Raw genomic sequence first — 17,862 nt, 5'->3', positions numbered from 1 at the left:
ACACACACACACACACACACACACACACACATACAATTTGTGAAGAGAGGTGTTGACTGTGTTGGGCTGCCCACTAGCGGACACTTTTCATATCGCATCCTTCTTCAAGAGGTCAATGAGAGCTTCGTGACACTGAGCATCGTTCCACAGTCCTGCTCCCTGTCTGCCTTCCCCCTCTCAGCTGCTGCAGAGCCGCACGCACCTGCCCGCACACACTCGGGTCGCTGTAGTTTCATCTCTCCTCTGCAGAGAATCCAAATCTGGAGTTCGCAGTTTGGAGAGCGCATTGGTGATGAATGACGGTTTCTGACTGCAGATCCGGACCTGGGCCCTAACCCGAGGAGATAGAGTGGTATAGTAGAGAGTGGAAGAAACAGATTGCAATTGAGGGAGAGAGTGCAGGAGAGAGAGGGGGAAGGAGAGAGAGAGCGCGCGAGAGAGACACGAAAGAGAGAGAAAGAGACCGTGGTTACTATTTGGTTGCCGAGAGCCGCGTGACAGGTGAGATCATAGCTGCTCGGGCTGGGGGTTCTTAAAGTGAGTGGGGCTGGGGGGGCTGTGCGTTTGGGAGTCCTTACTGTTGGTCGTTGTGATTCCAGTTTGCAGATGCCGACAGATGTGCCCGAAGACAGGCTCTACAACGAGGAGGCGGCCGAGGTAAGATCTTGGCTGAGACGCACGGGGCTCACAGATCCACTCTTCAATTAGCCAATCCGGTATTGGGGGCAAAATTAATGAAGTGCGTGCGTGTGCGCGCGCGTGCGCGTGTGTTCTAGGTAACCTAAAGTGGCGGTGCAGGGAGGGGTGTCCTGGATTTGAGTCGGCTCCTCGTTTTATCACGAAATCCAACTTTTGGCTAATTGGATAGATCTTTGCGCATCGAAACGTCCTTAAAACGGCTTTGGTCAATATGGGTTTTATAATAACAATGGATTTATAGATGATGTGGAATGTGAAAGGCGTTGTAAGTGATAAACCCCCACAGAAGGACCACCTGACTCTGTTGTCCCCCTCAGCTGTGTGCAGCTTTTTAAGAGGTAACACTTTACAGTAAGTACACAAAAAAGGGTAGTTACTGTTTTTGAAAGAGTAACGAAGGATTAGTTACCCTTTTTCAAAAGGGCAACTACCCTTCTGAAAAAGGGCAACTACCCTTCTGAAAAAGGGTAACTACCCGTCTGAAAAAGGGTAACTACCCGTCTGAAAAAGGGCAACTACCCTTTTGAAAAAATTTAACTACCCTTCTGATAAAGGGCAACTACCCTTCTAAAAAAGGGTAACTACCCTTCTGATAAAGGGCAACTACCCTTCTGAAAAAGGGTAACTACCCGTCTGAAAAAGGGCAACTACCCTTCTGAAAAAATTTAACTACCCTTCTGATAAAGGGCAACTACCCTTCTAAAAAAGGGTAACTACCCTTCTGATAAAGGGTAACTACCCTTCTGAAAAAGGGTAACTACCCTTCTGATAAAGGTGCAACTACCCATTTGATAAAGGGTAGTTACCCTTTTGAGAAAGGGCAACTACCCTTCTGATAAAGGGCAACTACCCTTCTAAAAAGGGCAACTACACTGATAAAGGGTAATTAATCATTCGTTGCTCTTTCAAAAACAGTAATTACCCTTTTTCTGAAAAACGGTAACTACCATTTTGAAAAAGTAACTAATCATAACTAATCTAACTAACGAGTCATACTCTTTGTGTGACCTTTTAAGCATCCTTCCAACTAATTATTTGGTTTTGACCCGATAGTGACTACCATATAGCCCAGTAAGTCTATCATCAGTGGGGATTTATATTTATTAATCATATGTTAGATTCATGTTTAAATTGTGTTTTAAATTTTTGAAAAAAACTTTCAAAAATAAACAACAATACCTAACCCTAACCCCCTGTTGAAGATATCTAAATTGGGAAATTACCCTGATGATGTCATCAGAGTTATTTTGGATAGGGAGGCGGGGGTAGGATTTAAGAAGCAGGGACAGTGGGAAAATACACTATTGACTTGTACTACGGGAATTGTAGCATCCAGTGTTTTTGAAGCTTTATAGAAGTAACAAAAAGACAGGATATCATTGCTTCTGACGCAAGTGCCCTGATTTTTAAAGGTGCTAAATACTAAATAGCTGGAGTATTATAACATCATGCTGGTTTTTTAGTATTAAATTAGAAACACCATATCTGAACACAGACTAGCTTGACATGTTATACAATGAAGAGAGTGTCCCTCCATGTCCCTGTCTCCTCCAGTGTGACAGAATGACTCTGTCCACCACCTGGTCCCCCACCGTTCGCAGAGGAAGCACTCCTCTGCCTATAAAGCACCAGCTCAGACGGGAAGAAGCTGTCCACGATGACTGCGATTGGACGTCAGGTGCGGCCGGACCTTCTGTTTCACCAATCAGCTTCAGCCCAGCGTTGGATGACACTGTGACCGTGGATGTGGAGGGCAGACGTGATGGGCCGTGCAGGATCGCCCTGCTGGGGCAGAACGGCGTGGGGAAGTCTTCCCTGGCCCTCGCCCTCGCTGGGGACATGGACAGGACTGCGTCTGTGGATTCCGAAGGTACAAAGGACTCATGCAGAGCAGTGAGGCTGAACGATTTGGGGGGGGAACCAATCTAATTGAAATTTCTCTGCTATCAGATATGAAGATTCCACTTGCAATTTTTATTTTAGCTACATATCGCATCTTATACAAAAATCAACTGAAAATAGGACATTTCTGTAAACAATATGTGAAATGTACTAATCCAGCATGGATCTTATTCAATTTGAAAACAATACATCGTTCAGCCCTACTGGAAAGTATAACGCAGTGAGTGTTTTCCCAGTGAGCAGCAGGTGAATAAATCACAGCACCCATGTCCCATGTGAGACCTAACTGCTGCTCTCCCTGTGCTTAGGGGAGGGTTACGTACGCCTAGTCACCGTGGACGATGAGGAGAGCACCATCATTATCTATGACAACTGGAGACAGGTGAGCCAAACAACACTTCCCCGTCCCCACACTCCCTGCCGTCTGCTCCCTCATTAGGTCGCTGAGCCCTCTCTGCAGCTGTATACAGTGTGCTAAGTTGTTTTTTGGCATTTACACAGTACATGTGGTCTTGTCAGAGGGCCAGAGGGCTGGCAAATCCTTGGGATTTTTTTTCCCAAAGCCGCTCGAAATGTACCGTTTCAGTTTGGATTCTTTACATATTTTTCCTATTACCTACATTTATTTTCTTTATTTGAATCTACACTTCAGTACTGCACATGAAAATGTGTGTGCTTTATCAGGAGATAAGCTGGGACATTAGTACCTGGATTTCTAGCCAAATGAGGAAAACTCAACAGCATTCACCCCCTCATACAAAAATGTGAACATACAGCATAAGAAATGAGATTAAAGGGAATATAAATTGTCGGTTGAACGAGCTAAATAGCCATAAGGTTAACAGATAAATTAACAGATGCTTACTGTGTATGCATCATATTTTAGATGAGTTCATGTTGTATATTTGGAGTGCAGTGGATTGTTTATTGTACTTGACGTCTCTATAGAAGGAAATGGATGTCAAACTCAGAGGACCGCCGTGGCAAAAACAGGACATTAAATGTGCTCCGTCGGGTTGAGGAAAGCTCATTATCAGGTTGTTTTGCACACCTTTTCCTCTTTTCCCTCGAGTGCAGTTCGGAGGCATCTGTGTGTGGATGTGTGTGAGAGAGAGAGAGAGAGAGAGAGAGAGAGAGTGTGTGTGTGTGTGTGTCAGAGCTGCCCACAAAGCAGATGTGCCAAATGACTGCATTAATGTTTTTGATTTAGGATGTGTGAGAAAAACACACTCCTGACACAATCTGTCTTTTTTGATGTGGGGATTTGCATGTGTTACTCTTTAGATAATGAGCTATTTGTTGTGAGAGACGCTATAATCACCTTATGAGTAATCTATAATTAGAGTATTTGCATCTGTATCTTTACTTAAGCCTTATTCGCACAGGACTGGTATTACCATTGGACCTCATGTGATTTCAGGGCTGTGTCCTCTCTCCTCTCCCATACATCCTGTACACTGCTGCAGTGAGATTGAAAAGTACTCCTCTGCAGTGCTGTGGAGGAAGCTTTTGCAAAGCGAGACTAACCGCATACTAACTATAACATAATATATCATCTGCTAACTTCACAAAGTAGGGATCTTTAATCTCACCGGTGGACAGAGCCACAGTACCGCTGCAAAGTAGCCTCGGCAAGGAACTTGTTTTTCCAAAATTCCAACACACAGAAAGGAAGTTAACAGACATCCAAACAAAAACAGTGATCTCTAGTGGAATTTCGAATGGCACTCTAGCAATCCTGCAAGTGGAACATCGTGGATATAGACTAGTATACCAATGTGGAAACGTCCCATGGTCTTGTCACAGATTATTTTCAAGATGGGGCCATGAAGTTTGTTTTTTTTTAGAACTAAATGTGAAAAAGATCAAGGACACAAGTTATGGATTTTAGACGTCATCACTCCAGCCCTGCCAACACCACAATCAATGGTGCAATTGTACAAGTACTTGGGCATTAAAATTGATAACATGCTGAGCTTTGACTGTAACAAGGCAAGGCATGCAAGGCAGCTTTATTTTTAGAGCACATTTAGAGACACAGGAAGCCAGCGTAAAGACTTCAGAACTGGAGTGATGGGATCCAGTCTCTTGGTCTTAGTGAGGACTCGAGCAGCAGTGTTCCGAATCAGTAACACCAATATGTTGTGTAACAAAAGCCAGCAGCGCCTTACTTCTGTTTGAGGAAGCTGACTTAAGTTGACGGTAGTGATGGCCAAATGAAGCTGCCTCTTGCCGTTTGCCTCCCCGTGTGATGCTTTGTGTTCCGCCTTCGCATGCTCCCCCGGTTCGCCTATGTCGTCTGACGTCAAGATGACTGGCGCGATGAGGCTTGGACCCCGGTCACAACTGCTCGCCGTTCTAGTTACTTTACGTTTTTACTACTTTTAATATTACATGTTGTATTGGATTGATCTTGTGTTATTACTGTTGTCTCTGCTGCACAACCAGTTGCACCTCTGGGGAAAAGTAAAGTTCTACTTGAGACTTGATTTAAAAATTACTCTACCATGTTTGTGTTTTGTGCGGTGCTTTTGCACAGGATAAGCAAAGTGCATTTTACTCAAATTTACTGACATTATCCCCCGGATATGATGTCAAGGCTCTGTCAAAGCATTCATTTTGAATTCCCAAAACAGCCAATACAACCCCACATCACCCAGATGCTGATTCGCACAGGGCTAATATCATTTAGCTAAATGTGGTGGGTAATTCACAGTGGAATATTTACTTGAGAAGTTACTGACATGGCAGATTCGCATGGGATTAAGATCACAGACGACCTCGGGCAGTTATTTAATATTGCTAAAGTGGCCCCAGGTAATACTAGGTTGGTGCAAATAGGGCTTTAGAGTGCAAAATGTGCCTTTGCTCTGCGCTCAATTCTGGACTTAATCAAAATTAAATGAAAAGTCAATGGACCATGGCAGCTCCAACTAAAGGCAGGCTGAGGTTTAGTCAGCTGTCTACACAGTATGAAGGACTCACTCATGGATAATTTATTTTTTTGTCAGAAAGAATCAGAGGTGCTCTGCAGTTGGTGCTATCCACAGTAGTAATTTCCCCCTAAACCTCTGGGGATTTTAGATAGAGCACTCAGTTGTCAGCCATTTCTCCAGGCAGCACGTTCACTATTGTTCTGCACATGAGGCTTTCACAGCAATATGTATGCGAGCAATGGAAGGTAGAGTGTTTCACAAGTCAATTTGAAATAAAAGCTGGACTCGAGTGTCACTCTCAATGATTCTGGTTGGTTTTTGTGGGTGATGAGGATCTCTCATTTGATTGCTTTCAGTTTTAGTGCACATATCATACCATAGGGCGGCCGGTTAGCTCAGTTGGTGGAGCGGCTGTCTGTGTGTGGAAGATTGCTCCTCGACGTAGCGGGCCCGGGTTCGGCTCTGGCCTCAGGCCCTTTGCTGTTTTTCGTTCCCCCTCTCTCTCTAACTTTCAAGTCTTCAGCTTTCCTGTCAAAAATAAGGGCTGAAAATGCCCAAAAAAATCTGTCAGTTTCCTTCGAGTATATTTGAATGTCGACTACAGTGTCTCTGCCTCCTTCTGTTCCTCAGGACCTGTCGGCTCTGCAGTGTGAGGTGTGTGTCCTGGTGTTTTCAGTCACTGACAGGCGGAGTTTCCACCGCACTGCTCAACTCCGACTTCTCCTGAGAGAGACTCAGCCCCAAACTCCCATCATCCTCGTCGGCAACAAGAGTGACCTTGTTCGCACGCGTGAGGTCAGCTCTCAAGGTATGGTGCACCTTTCATTATGTTAATCTTTAGAATTTCCAGCTTATGAAGTCTATGCTATGTTAGTTAAGACAGCGGTACCCAGGTGTCGTTCGGGTCAGTGCCAAACTAGTCTAGATTTGCCAGACCTTCCGCAACAGCACTGTGGAGGATGGTCTAGTCCACACAACATTCCGGGATCGGAAAAAAACATGCTTTGGTTAAGTGGCATTTCTTTAAACCAATCACAATCTTCTTAGGCAGCACTAAGCCAACTGCTCCTCAGATCTCTGCAGGGTAAATCCAGACAGCAAGCTAGACTATCTGTCCGTTCCACAACTAAAACTACTTTTAAAAGTACACATGTTCCACTAAAACCAGTTCCTTCCAGAGGCTATTTTGCAGAGGCACCGCGGGTCCGTCCAGTGCCTAGCATCGCCCAAGACAATGGTGATTGGTTTAAAGAAATAACAATACACCAGAGCATGTTTTTCTTCCATCCCGGAATGCTGTGTTGACTAGCCAGACCCTCCTATGCAGCGCTGTGGAGGAAGGTCTGGCAATGCAAAACTACAGAAAACGTCTTTAACTATGTGAAATAAGTTGTGCTGCACCTCAACTTTTCTTTAAAAAACCTGTCTTATGGTTTGGACTTTGGTTCTGCTATATTAAAAGTCATTTCTGTTATTTTGTCCACCCACTAAAATTGAGAAATAACCCAGAAATTTAAAACTATGTACAGTACTTCTAGCTGTTTTTCACCCCTTTGTGGCTAGTTGATTACATCATGGTTTTTATAATAGTGTAATAGACTGTGTCATGTCAACAGGAGGGGTATCACATGGTGGTTTGTGAGAACGCATACAAAGTACCTACAAAGATTCAGATACAAGTTAAATTATCTTGGTGGCAGTAGCTCAGTCTGTAGGGTTGGGTTGAGAACCGGAGGGTCACCGGTTCAAGTCCACACATGGACCAAAGTATGGTGGTGGACTGGTAGCTGGAAAGGTGCCAGTTCACCTCCTGGGCACTGAACCCCCAACTGCTCGGGGCACGTTTCCATGGTGACATCCGACATCTCTCCATTTAGTGCATGTGTGTAACTCAGGCCTGTGAGCAATAACAACAGAGTGTAAATTGTAATTTCCCTGGGGCTAATAAAGGATATATCATATTATATTAAAAGCTGTGACGGCTGTCATTTATTCATCTTCTCCCCTGTCTCCGCTGTCTACCCCCCCCCCCCCCCCGCTTCCCTCAGAGGCCTTGTCCAGCGCCGCTCTCTTCAACTGTCTGTATCTGGAGATCTCTGCCTCTCTGGACCACCGTACTCAGGAGCTGCTGGAGTGCGTGGTGCGGCTAACCAGGGGCCAGTCCCCCTGGCCCCCGGGGACCAGCGCGGAGGACATGAGCGGCAGCCAACGGGGGAGCATCACCTCCCGTGCCAAACGTTTCCTGTCCAGCCTTGTGCCCCGGTACCCGCGAGAGCGAGACGTGAGCAAGTTCATGAGGCAGAAGTCCCGCTCGTGTCACGACCTGGGGGCGCTGTGACCAGCTGGATGCTTAGGTGGGCTAACAGAGGTAGCTGGAAGGTGATGTAGTATACCAACAAAGAGAGGGAGCAAGTAGTGGACATGAGAGGGAGTAACGGAGGAGGTGTGACGGTGCCAGAGTGACAATGTTATGAGAGATCATGTGCGTCCAGCAGAGGAAAACAGGGAAAATGACAACAATTTTAATGTTAGTTCATCCATAGGATGATATAGAAATTTTGTTCACAAGACCAAACAGAAGATAAAAAAAATACTGTTGCATAACATATGTAAATAAACTGTAGTGAGAGCTTAATAAATAGCTTTTTTGAGTCTTGAGACAGTCACTGCATGTTTGCCTCTGTTGCTTCTCTTATTGCACTAGCCATCCCATTATTATTATTATTACAATGAAGAGGAAAGCATCAATTTAACATGCCTAGGACAAAGTCACGACCACACTAATTCTGTGCGCTAGATTTTGCTGATTCATGCTGTGTTTCGTTAAATCTCAGCTCTTGTTGTATCCATGGGGATGGAACGTAGTAAAATAGCCAAATGCCAACAAGGAGAGAAGGGAATAAAAGAGATATATAAAGTGGACTCACAGAGCTCTGCATGCAAGAGGGAACACAGTATTGTATACAGAGTGATTGTTGCCATGTTACGGTTGTCAAGGAGACGTGGAATCACTGAGACTTACACATTATGTCCATTTCAGCTCTACCTCTAATCCTTATGCTGCATGGAGATTTGAGAGATGGGAAAGCTGACTCCCATGCAGCAAATTGTATTTTTAAACTTAAAATCCAACTCCAAATTAAAATGCTGAGGATTTTGGTCAGCTATCACTACACACTCATCTGTATCACTCTCCTCGGCACTTCCATCCTCCCACTTCCACCCACACTTCAAAGATTTAGCACACCATAGGTCACTAAAGCCATCATTTATCATCAAAAGGAAGAGCTGTACTACAGTAGAAGTCAAAAATAAAATGGTGGCATGATATTCTGACTCATTCCCTTGGCTGCAAACTACTGGAACAGATTGAAAGGTAAAGGTTTTGGATGGAGACGTGAGCTGCAGGCTCCCCCCTGTGGCTGAGTTGAGGTCCCACAATTGAGCAGATGAATAAATCCATGAATTTGGTTGAGAGAGATATCTACGAAGTGGGGTAGCAGCTCTTCATCCTAGTTCATAAGTTCCTGTCACAACGTTTGTTTGACTATTACCTAAGTGTCACCATGACATTTTCTTCTTTATAAATAGAAGGTCCCATGGTATGAAAATGTCACTTTGAGTTTTTTTTTTAACATTAATATGCATCCCCCCAGTGGCTGGAAATGGTGATAGGCTTAAACCGAGCCCTGGGTATCCTGCTCTGCCTTTGTGAAAATGAAAGCTCAGATTGTCCGTTCTAGAATCTTACTCCTTATGACCTCATAAAGAGCAAGGTGACCTCCCCTTTCTCTGCTTTGCCCGCCCCGAGCATCTGGCCCATCCATGAGAGCAGTGGCGGTACCAGGGAGGAGCTAGGTGGTGCTGTAGCTCCCCCTGTAATAGCCATAGCCCAGTATAGTATTAGGGGACAACTAGGGTCTAATACTGTATCTGAAGTCCCTTTAATATAGAACTAGTGATCCCTAATACTGTATCTGAAGTCTCTTTTATATAGACCTTAGTGGTCCCCTAATACTGTATCGGAAGTCTCTTTTATATAGACCTTAGTGGTCCCCTAATACTGTATCTGAAGTCTCTTATTTAGACCTTAGTGGTCCCCTAATACTGTATCGGAAGTCTCTTTTATATAGACCTTAGTGGTCCCCTAATACTGTATCTAAGTTTTATTTAGACCTTAGTGGTCCCTAATACTGTATCGGAAGTCTCTTTTTATATAGACCTTAGTGGTCCCTAATACTGTATCGGAAGTCTTTTTATAGACCTTGTGGTCCCATACTAAATCTGTTCTTAAGTCTCTTTATATAGACCTTAGTGGTCCCTAATACTGTATCTGAAGTCTCTTATATATAGACCTTAGTGGTCCCCTAATACTGTATCTGAAGTCTCTTTCCCAAAATTCAGCCTTGGTGCAGAATTCCAGTCCCTAGAGCCAGTCCTACAATGAGGTTTCCTTATTATGTGCCATTTCTGAGTCTGTAGCTATTGAGGAGAGAGGGGGGGATGGCCTGACCCAACTGCCATGGTTTGCTTTTTTGAAAGCCAGGATGTCTCTCTCTCTCTCTCTCTCTCTCTCTCTCTCTCTCATGGATGGTCCAAATTCCCTGGGCCTGCAAAGCAGAGAAAGGGGAGGTAACCTTGCCTCCTTATGACATCATAAGGAGATCTAATGTGTGTTTAGGATGTTTTCTTTCCACTTAGCCCAAAACATTAAAAAAATTCACAGGGCATGAATAATAATGTTTTTCTTTTAGTGTCTCATCCAATGAATATTGATATGTTTCTGTCTAAAAAGTCCAATAGGATTAAATCACCACAGAAGCATTTAATTAAGAAGCAAATAATTATTTTCTGATTTTAATGGAATGATTCATTGTGTGAGAAAGTACATCTACCGTTAGTGTGGTTTTCATGGTAAACAAAGACATGACATTGACAGACTAGAGCCCTAAAAGAGCACAAAAGGCTCTGGAAAGGTGTCCTGGACCACTTCAGAGGCTGCAGGCCTGTAACTTCTTGTCGGCCAGCTTCAGGGACACCCAGGTGTTGAGCATGGAGGCTCTCAGTTTGCACCACACCAGGTGGTCGTTCAACCCGAAGATCTGCGCGGCAAACTGAGCAGCGGCCTCGGGGGAGAGGATTGTGGAGCAGCCGAGACCTGCAGAGGAACAGAGGAAGGCTCAGTTGCTATGACGAATAAACTCAGAGATGTAGGCAAGACGACTCCCCATTTTGATGACTTGCAACTTGACAAAAAAAAAAAAAATGACTTGAGACTCAACTTGGACTTTCAGTTTGAATGTTAGCTGTATAAAAAAAAAAATATATATATATAATTTAATGTAGGTGATTGTCATGATCGGATGGATAACTGTCAGTCGAACTCCTTCGCTATGGCAACAACACGTAACATCAAGACCACAAGACCCCTTGAGGAAACCTTATTATTCAAACCAGACCACCATGATGGTTGAGTCTGTGCCACGAGTAATCACTTTAGATTCTAAAAAGATTTCACGCAAGAAGGGGGGGGGGGGGGGGGGGAAGCAAACCGCTGAATGCAAGACCTGTACTAGGAACCAAGATCCACATGCCCTGGATTTATTTCAGTTACCCGGCTTCACTAACCTAACAACCGTAGTCCTGCTTAAGTTCTGCAACGACGGTGGTTAACGACTAGTTCAATCGACCCAGGGTTTCCCAATCCAGCACGTTCCCCTAAAAGAGGCGGTGTTTGCACAGCACGACCAGTCACAAACATCTACCAGAGCCGCACGCTTCACATAAGAGCACACTGTAAATCTACATCAATATGAAGAACACAGACACGCAATCCAGTCGCTGCTGCCTAAAACAGGAAGGAAAGCCGACGGTGTAATGCTGATCAACATCACTTAGTCAGGTACAAGATCTGACCCGAATTCCACTTGTGCTTTCCATAAACTGCCGCTGCTTTAGCCTATTATATCAGCTGCAACCCTGGCAGTGGGAAGCGATCCTGAGAGCCAAAAAAAAAAAAAAAAAGACTAAACTCACTCAGCCCGTATTTGAATATGTGTTTATATTTATTCATTTTTGGGTGAAATCACCATCACCAAACCCACCAGACTCCATTCAATTAATCAGTACTTTCATCATCATAAAACACAAAGCCTATTCGTAATTCCCTCCGCTTACAATCTATCTCCTTCATAAAGATACCCACTGGGCAATAGTAGGGGGCCGATATTAGGCGTTTTCCAAACTATCACCATCTGCATTTATAATGGCCGATTACTAAATATTTAAATAAAATAAAAACTGAATAAACACCCTTCCACCGTGTTAGGAGTGTTGGTGTTTGTCCACCAGAGGGCGCTCTACAACATCCCTGTTGGAAACTGATTTTATTGTTATGTGTCCAAGGACTTAAAGTTTCAGATCTTAAGATTTTATTTGTACACATTTTATTTATATCAGAAACAACTCAAACTTTTTATTTTTAAAACCGCATTCTCTTAATTTTTTTGTGAGGATTCAAAGAACTACAAATAACTAATGTTAGGAAAATCTGTTTTGTTGTGCATTTGTTTGTTTTTTTATAGCAGTTTTTTTTCTTTTTTTTTTTTTTTAAATCGTAAAATATTTTTATCAATACTGGCCTTAAAAAAAAAAAAAAAAAAAAAAAAAAAAAAAAAAAAAGGGCGGAGGTAACGTAATCTGGGATTTGACCTAAAAAAAACTCGAGACTTGAACTAAATGAGTTGAGACTTCGGACTTGAGCAAAGATTACTTGGTCACAACACGGACTCACATGTGGACCAACAATTTAAGACGTAGGAGGATTAATGTTTACCGCTTGGCATACGCAGGGACGACCAGACGTCTTGTGCCCCCCAGTCTGGAGTGAGGGGGGGGCAGTTGATGACAGGATACGCCGTGTTTCCAGACATCACGGGACCGAGGCCGTTACTTCTGCCGGCGACAGCCACGAACACAGTGGCTACGCCGTCGCCTGAGGGAAAAGCACAGCGATATTGTGGCTTGATAGAGAAGACCAAAAAATCATATTGACCCTCCCTTCTTTCAAAAGAAAAATAGATCAAATACACACCTTCATATTCCGCTTTGATGCGGAGCGTCTCATCTGGACCTTTGTGTGCCGAGGTGACTCTCAGGATGCAGGGAATCCCGTAGGAGGTGCAGGCCTTCCGGATTTTTTCACAGTGAGCCATGTCCGAGGTGGAGCCCATCAAAACCACCACCCTGCCGCTGGCCTGGGGCTCCAGGAGCAGCTGGAGACAGGGTTTTGGTTAGCGCCATGCAAGTGCCGTGTGTGTGTGTGTGTGTGTGTGTGGTGTGTGTGTGTGTGTGTGTGTGTGTGTGTGTATATATATATATATATATATATATGTATGTATGTATATTCCAAGTGAAAATTACTTTATCATGATAAATGCGAGCTAACTGAAGATACATAATACAGCCTTGATAAGCTACTGGCGAATTTCTTCTTATAAAACTAAAGTCACTTTAATGCATTTATATTATATTTTAAACCTCACATAGTCACTTTAATGCACTTGTGAAGAAACCTAAATGCAAAATCAATATTCTAAAAAAATAAAATAAATAAAAAATACAGCCTATGTAACAAAAAGATAGATATTTTAACATGTTAATTTAGTGCTGCTCAATTATAGACACAATTGTTTTGGTCAAAATTGAAATCTACTACTACTTATTGACTGGGAAGATTGTTGCAATTATTAAACTTAAAATAAATCAACAGTTAATATACAACTGTGAAATTTGCCTACTAAACTTTACTTTGCCTGTTAAACTTTATTTTTTTACCCATTCAGGACACAAGAGAAATTAAGCGTTAACTTGCAAAACGTAATGAGGTAAATCATTGTTTTTCTTGACTAGTCTGTTTGTGGTCACTAGGAGCCAAAAATCATAAATCACAATCACTTATGGATCAACAGCCCAGCCCAATGTTGATTCAAAGCAAACAACAGCCTGGATAAAGACAGATCGATGGGTTCAGTGTGTACCTTGACCCTTTCAGAGACCCACTCAAAGTTTCTCTTCACCATCTGCATTGCCTCGGGGGTAACTTCTTTAAGGTCTCGGTACACCTAGGAAGCGGGGAAAATGAGTTATTATTCAGCTTTTATCATAATTCTCGACCCTCATGTTGTCCTCGGGTCAAATTGACCCGTTTTCCTATATCAAATGTTTTTTTAATTCCCCAAAATTACATGATTGATTACACAAAACGCTCTTTGGCAAGTACAAATCTCTACTTTCATTCATTTTAGGGCGTCTTATTCAATTTTATTGCATTTGAAAAAAAAGTGCTTTTGAAATATTGAGTAAAAGTTGACATTCTTGCTTTTAATTTTATTCTAAATAATTCCTTTTCTAACGCAAACATTATAGATATAATTTCCTATAAATTAGGTTTATTGACCATGAATTAAAAAAAAAAAAAAAATAACTGAAAAACTAAAAGTTAATAGTGTTAGGTAGTTTTAAAAGTTACAAAAGTGACAAACATTGGGGAGAAAAAAAGCGTCAAGAAAAGGACAAAAACATAAGAAAAAGTTAAAAACATTGATAAAAAGAATAAAAAGAAAACAAATTTTGATTTTCAATTTTGACGAGAAGACAACACGAGGGTCAAGAGTCAAAATGAAACCGCAAGACCAAAAGACACGTCCCCGACCTGTTTGTCCTTCTGCTGGCTGCGGTCTCCAGCTGGCCACAGCCTCCACGAGTCGTTGTCGATCACATCGGCGAGGACAATCTCCTGAGTCTTCACGTTCACGCCGAACTCAATCTACATGCAAGAGAGACGAGCCGAAATTGTGAAGCAGCCACAGAGCGTTCACCAAGAGCGTTTCCACACCTTGGTCCCAATTGGGGGGGCGCGAGTTAGTAAACTCCCCTCGGTCAGAACGCCGCAGCTGCTCGCGTCCCCACTAACACGGGGACAGCTGATCACATCCGTCCATTTCTGAAGTCTTTACACTGGCTTCCTGTGCCCCAAGGAATCGATTTCAAAATTCTTCTGCTTATAAATCACTAAATGGTTTAGGGCCAAACAACCCGTCAGATCTGCTAGTGAATTATGACCCGCAGAGGCCTCTGAGGTCATCAGGGACAGGTCTGCTCGCCATCCCCAGAACCAGAACAAAAGGCGTTCAGTTTCTATGCTCCGTATATCTGGAACAAACTCTTTTAAATCAAGGCTGAAGACCTTCCTTTTCCATAATGCCTTTAATTATTTGCACTGCACTGTGAATTTTATTCTGGCACTCAACCTTGATTTGATTAAATGTTTTTTTTGAACTTTTTACTGTTCTTAATATGTACAAATCCTTTTATATAATTTTTAATAATGTGTTTGCACTTTGAATTGCACTGCAGCTAAAAAGTGCCATACAATTAAAATTGCGTTGCCTCATTCAGTTTGGTTTCACATCTGGAAAAATCCAAATGTGCCCAATTACAAATCAGGCAACAACGTCCGGCCCTCTTATTGGTCGGATAGGTCTCTGGGCGGGAGTAAGAAAGTAAATACAGGAAGAAGGTCCTGTGTTCTGGTCTACTGGTCAAACCAGCTCATTTCTTTCAAATTATCAGACATTGTTTGGCAAGAGATGTTACTACGTCTGCTCTGGTCACTGAGACTTCGCTCTGCTGGCGTCTGTCTCCAACTTCAGCGGCAGCTGGTGTTACCATGGAGATGTGAGTGACTGACGGCGAGCTTGACAGCAGACGGCAGCCTATTCCTGTGATAGAAAACACTGCAAGCTGCTACAGTCTCTGCTTGATAAACACACCTGACTACAGGAGACATTAGCTCAGACTGCTAAGCTAGGGGACTACAGGAGACATTAGCTCAGACTGCTAAGCTAGGTGACTACAGGAGACATTAGCTCAGACTGCTAAGCTAGGTGACTACAGGAGACATTAGCTCAGACTGCTAAGCTAGGGGACTACAGGAGACATTAGCTCAGACTGCTAAGCTAGGGGACTACAGGAGACATTAGCTCAGACTGCTAAGCTAGGGGACTACAGGAGACATTAGCTCAGACTGCTAAGCTAGGGGACTACAGGAGACATTAGCTCAGACTGCTAAGCTAGGGGACTACAGGAGACATTAGCTCAGACTGCCAAGATAGGTGACAACAGGAGACATTAGCTCAGACTGCTAAGCTAGGGGACTAAAGGAGACATTAGCTCAGACTGCTAAGCTAGGGGACTACAGGAGACATTAGCTCAGACTGCTAAAATAGGGGACTACAGGAGACATTAGCTCAGACTGCTAAGCTAGGGGACTACAGGAGACATTAGCTCAGACTGCTAAGATAGGTGACAACAGGAGACATTAGCTCAGACTGCTAAGCTAGGGGACTACAGGAGACATTAGCTCAGACGGCTAAGCTAGGGGACTAAAGGAGACATTAGCTCAGACTGCTAAGCTAGGTGACAACAGGAGACATTAGCTCAGACTGGAGGAGTATGTATAGTTTGAGTACAGATCACGTTCTCATCACATACAAACCGCTCAAAAACTCTAGCTCAATTCAGCAGAACTAAATGCTGTCGGTGTAAAGACGCACAAAAAAAAAAAAAAAAGGACATCAGATTAACAAGTAGGGGGCGACGTTGCACCACATACCTTCATATCCACCAGCGTGCAGTTCTGAGTGGCCCAGGACTTCTCCAGAATCTCAAAGATGGCCACGGTGCTGCGATGCATGATGTCCACCTCACACTGACCGATAGTGAGCCCAGCCAGAGAGAACTTCGCCTCCAGCAGCTGCTCCTCTGACCACTGGGGGTCGTTGTTGGCGTCGTCCTGTATCAGAAAGCAACCGGGTCCATAAGGATGGATGGGATTTTACAATTTGGGGGACACTTTTGAGTCAAAAGGCTGACAACAGAATGGAGGCCGTCGAGGCGAGGGCTCAGACTCACTTTGAAGAACATCTCCATCTTCAGGGGGGAGAAGCGGAAGCCTTCCTTGACTCCTGGGTTCCTCTTGAGGAAGGATCCAGTTGCCACTCGGCGACACACCCACTCGATGGGAATCATCTCACAGTGGGTTGCGATGAAGGCGGTGTCGGAGTGTTGCTTCACATAGGCAGTCTTAATACCTGGAAGAAAGGGTTGATGTTAAAATTAGACTATTACAGATAGCGACATAGAGAAAATTTAAATATCACGATATTCTTGACCAAATACCTTGATGTCGATATTGTATGGTTGACTATGGGTGCTTTAACAAAATGTTATTTACACAATAGGATTTTTGATAAGCATTCTCAAAAAATGATTTAATGACTTTAATGAGTGGGTAAAGGTAAATAGCTAGAACAGTCTGGTAAGTTCAGGAAATGACATCACTTCACTGTAATGCAGCCTGTAAAACCAGGTAAAGACAGCACTTACCATATTACGATATATCCAAAATCTAAGATAATATCTAGTATCATATCGCAATATCAATACATCAATGTATTGCCCAGACCTAATTACAAAGCCCCCCCCCCCAGGGCTCTGTGAGCCAAACCTCTTGATTCTGTCAGGAGCAGTGAAGAAAGGAACGTCTGAAACTCAACATTATCATTTTACCCTTCAGTGTTCAATTTGCTTACAGATGTTGACCCACACCAGTACTTCAACGAGTCTAAAATTAAAAGGTTAAGTAAGGGGGATGTGGTGAATTATACATGGCAAAGTTTTAAGTCACAAGACAGCCATTATCACACTTATGAGCGGCATGTTGGTTGAGTTACCCAATTACTTTTTAATCACCGCAAGACAGAGAGTCATTTTCTAGATCTGGGCTTTAACATGTCAATTTCATGTCATTTCTTGTTATGAGGGGGGGGGGTCATGTACACGTAAAAAAATAAATTACTGAAATAAAAAAGTAGGTGTGCACAATTCAGAAAGTGTCACAATTCAAGATTGATTTTTAGGCTCAAGATCCGATTCAAAAATCGATTCTCAATTTATAGCGCATATGTATGTAAATACTTTCCCCACACGCCATTACAAAATGAAAAATAAATAATTTACGTATGTGTATGAGAATCGATTTTTGTAATTCTAGGATTTAATTTCGAATATGTAGAGCTTGAATCGCGATACGAATGGGAATGCATTTTGGCACAGCCCTAATAAAATTAAGTGAAATTTTCAAATTGTTACGGAAATTGTCATGAAGATGAAAAAGTGGATACACGATCACATGTTTTCAGTAGAGCTCTACAACAATTGGCCAATTATCAGAAAATTAATTTCTAACTATTCTGATGAGTTT

The 17,862-nt window shown here is 43.0% G+C and overlaps 2 protein-coding genes across 3 annotated transcripts in view; one reads left to right on the top strand and one right to left on the bottom strand.

Annotated features, from left to right (window-relative positions):
* The first annotated feature begins 89 nt into the window (after positions 1 to 89).
* On the top strand, positions 90 to 8,843 carry LOC116695639 (GTP-binding protein REM 2). Its single transcript, XM_032526049.1, has 6 exons — positions 90 to 501; positions 600 to 657; positions 2,254 to 2,569; positions 2,910 to 2,983; positions 6,168 to 6,345; positions 7,586 to 8,843. The coding sequence occupies exons 2-6, from the start codon at positions 607 to 609 to the stop codon at positions 7,873 to 7,875; spliced, it is 909 nt and encodes a 302-aa protein (XP_032381940.1). The 5' UTR covers positions 90 to 501; positions 600 to 606; the 3' UTR covers positions 7,876 to 8,843.
* Positions 8,844 to 10,361: 1,518 nt separating this feature from the next.
* Positions 10,362 to 17,862, bottom strand: part of paics (phosphoribosylaminoimidazole carboxylase, phosphoribosylaminoimidazole succinocarboxamide synthetase) — a 15,012-nt gene continuing 7,511 nt past the window's right edge. For both annotated transcript variants that reach the window (XM_032525960.1, XM_032525961.1), the window contains exons 9-15: positions 16,512 to 16,690; positions 16,213 to 16,392; positions 14,251 to 14,364; positions 13,577 to 13,660; positions 12,631 to 12,811; positions 12,373 to 12,531; positions 10,362 to 10,695 (exon numbers count right to left, since the gene is read on the bottom strand). In XM_032525960.1, the coding sequence (XP_032381851.1) occupies positions 10,529 to 10,695; positions 12,373 to 12,531; positions 12,631 to 12,811; positions 13,577 to 13,660; positions 14,251 to 14,364; positions 16,213 to 16,392; positions 16,512 to 16,690 (1,064 nt within the window). In that variant the 3' untranslated portion in view covers positions 10,362 to 10,528. The remainder of the gene's footprint in view (positions 10,696 to 12,372; positions 12,532 to 12,630; positions 12,812 to 13,576; positions 13,661 to 14,250; positions 14,365 to 16,212; positions 16,393 to 16,511; positions 16,691 to 17,862) is intronic.

This window comes from Etheostoma spectabile, chromosome 9, assembly GCF_008692095.1.
Source record: "Etheostoma spectabile isolate EspeVRDwgs_2016 chromosome 9, UIUC_Espe_1.0, whole genome shotgun sequence".
NCBI lineage: Eukaryota > Metazoa > Chordata > Actinopteri > Perciformes > Percidae > Etheostoma > Etheostoma spectabile.
This window is presented reverse-complemented; position numbering and strand designations above follow the sequence as displayed.

Bases quoted from the DNA above. Each gene is read 5' to 3' on its own strand.
- LOC116695639 (XM_032526049.1), top strand. From the start codon at position 607: ATGCCGACAGATGTGCCCGAAGACAGGCTCTACAACGAGGAGGCGGCC. The intron at 658-2,253 runs GTAAGATCTTGG...TGTCTCCTCCAG, and splicing joins ACAACGAGGAGGCGGCCGAG to TGTGACAGAATGACTCTGTC. The intron at 2,984-6,167 runs GTGAGCCAAACA...TCTGTTCCTCAG, and splicing joins TCTATGACAACTGGAGACAG to GACCTGTCGGCTCTGCAGTG.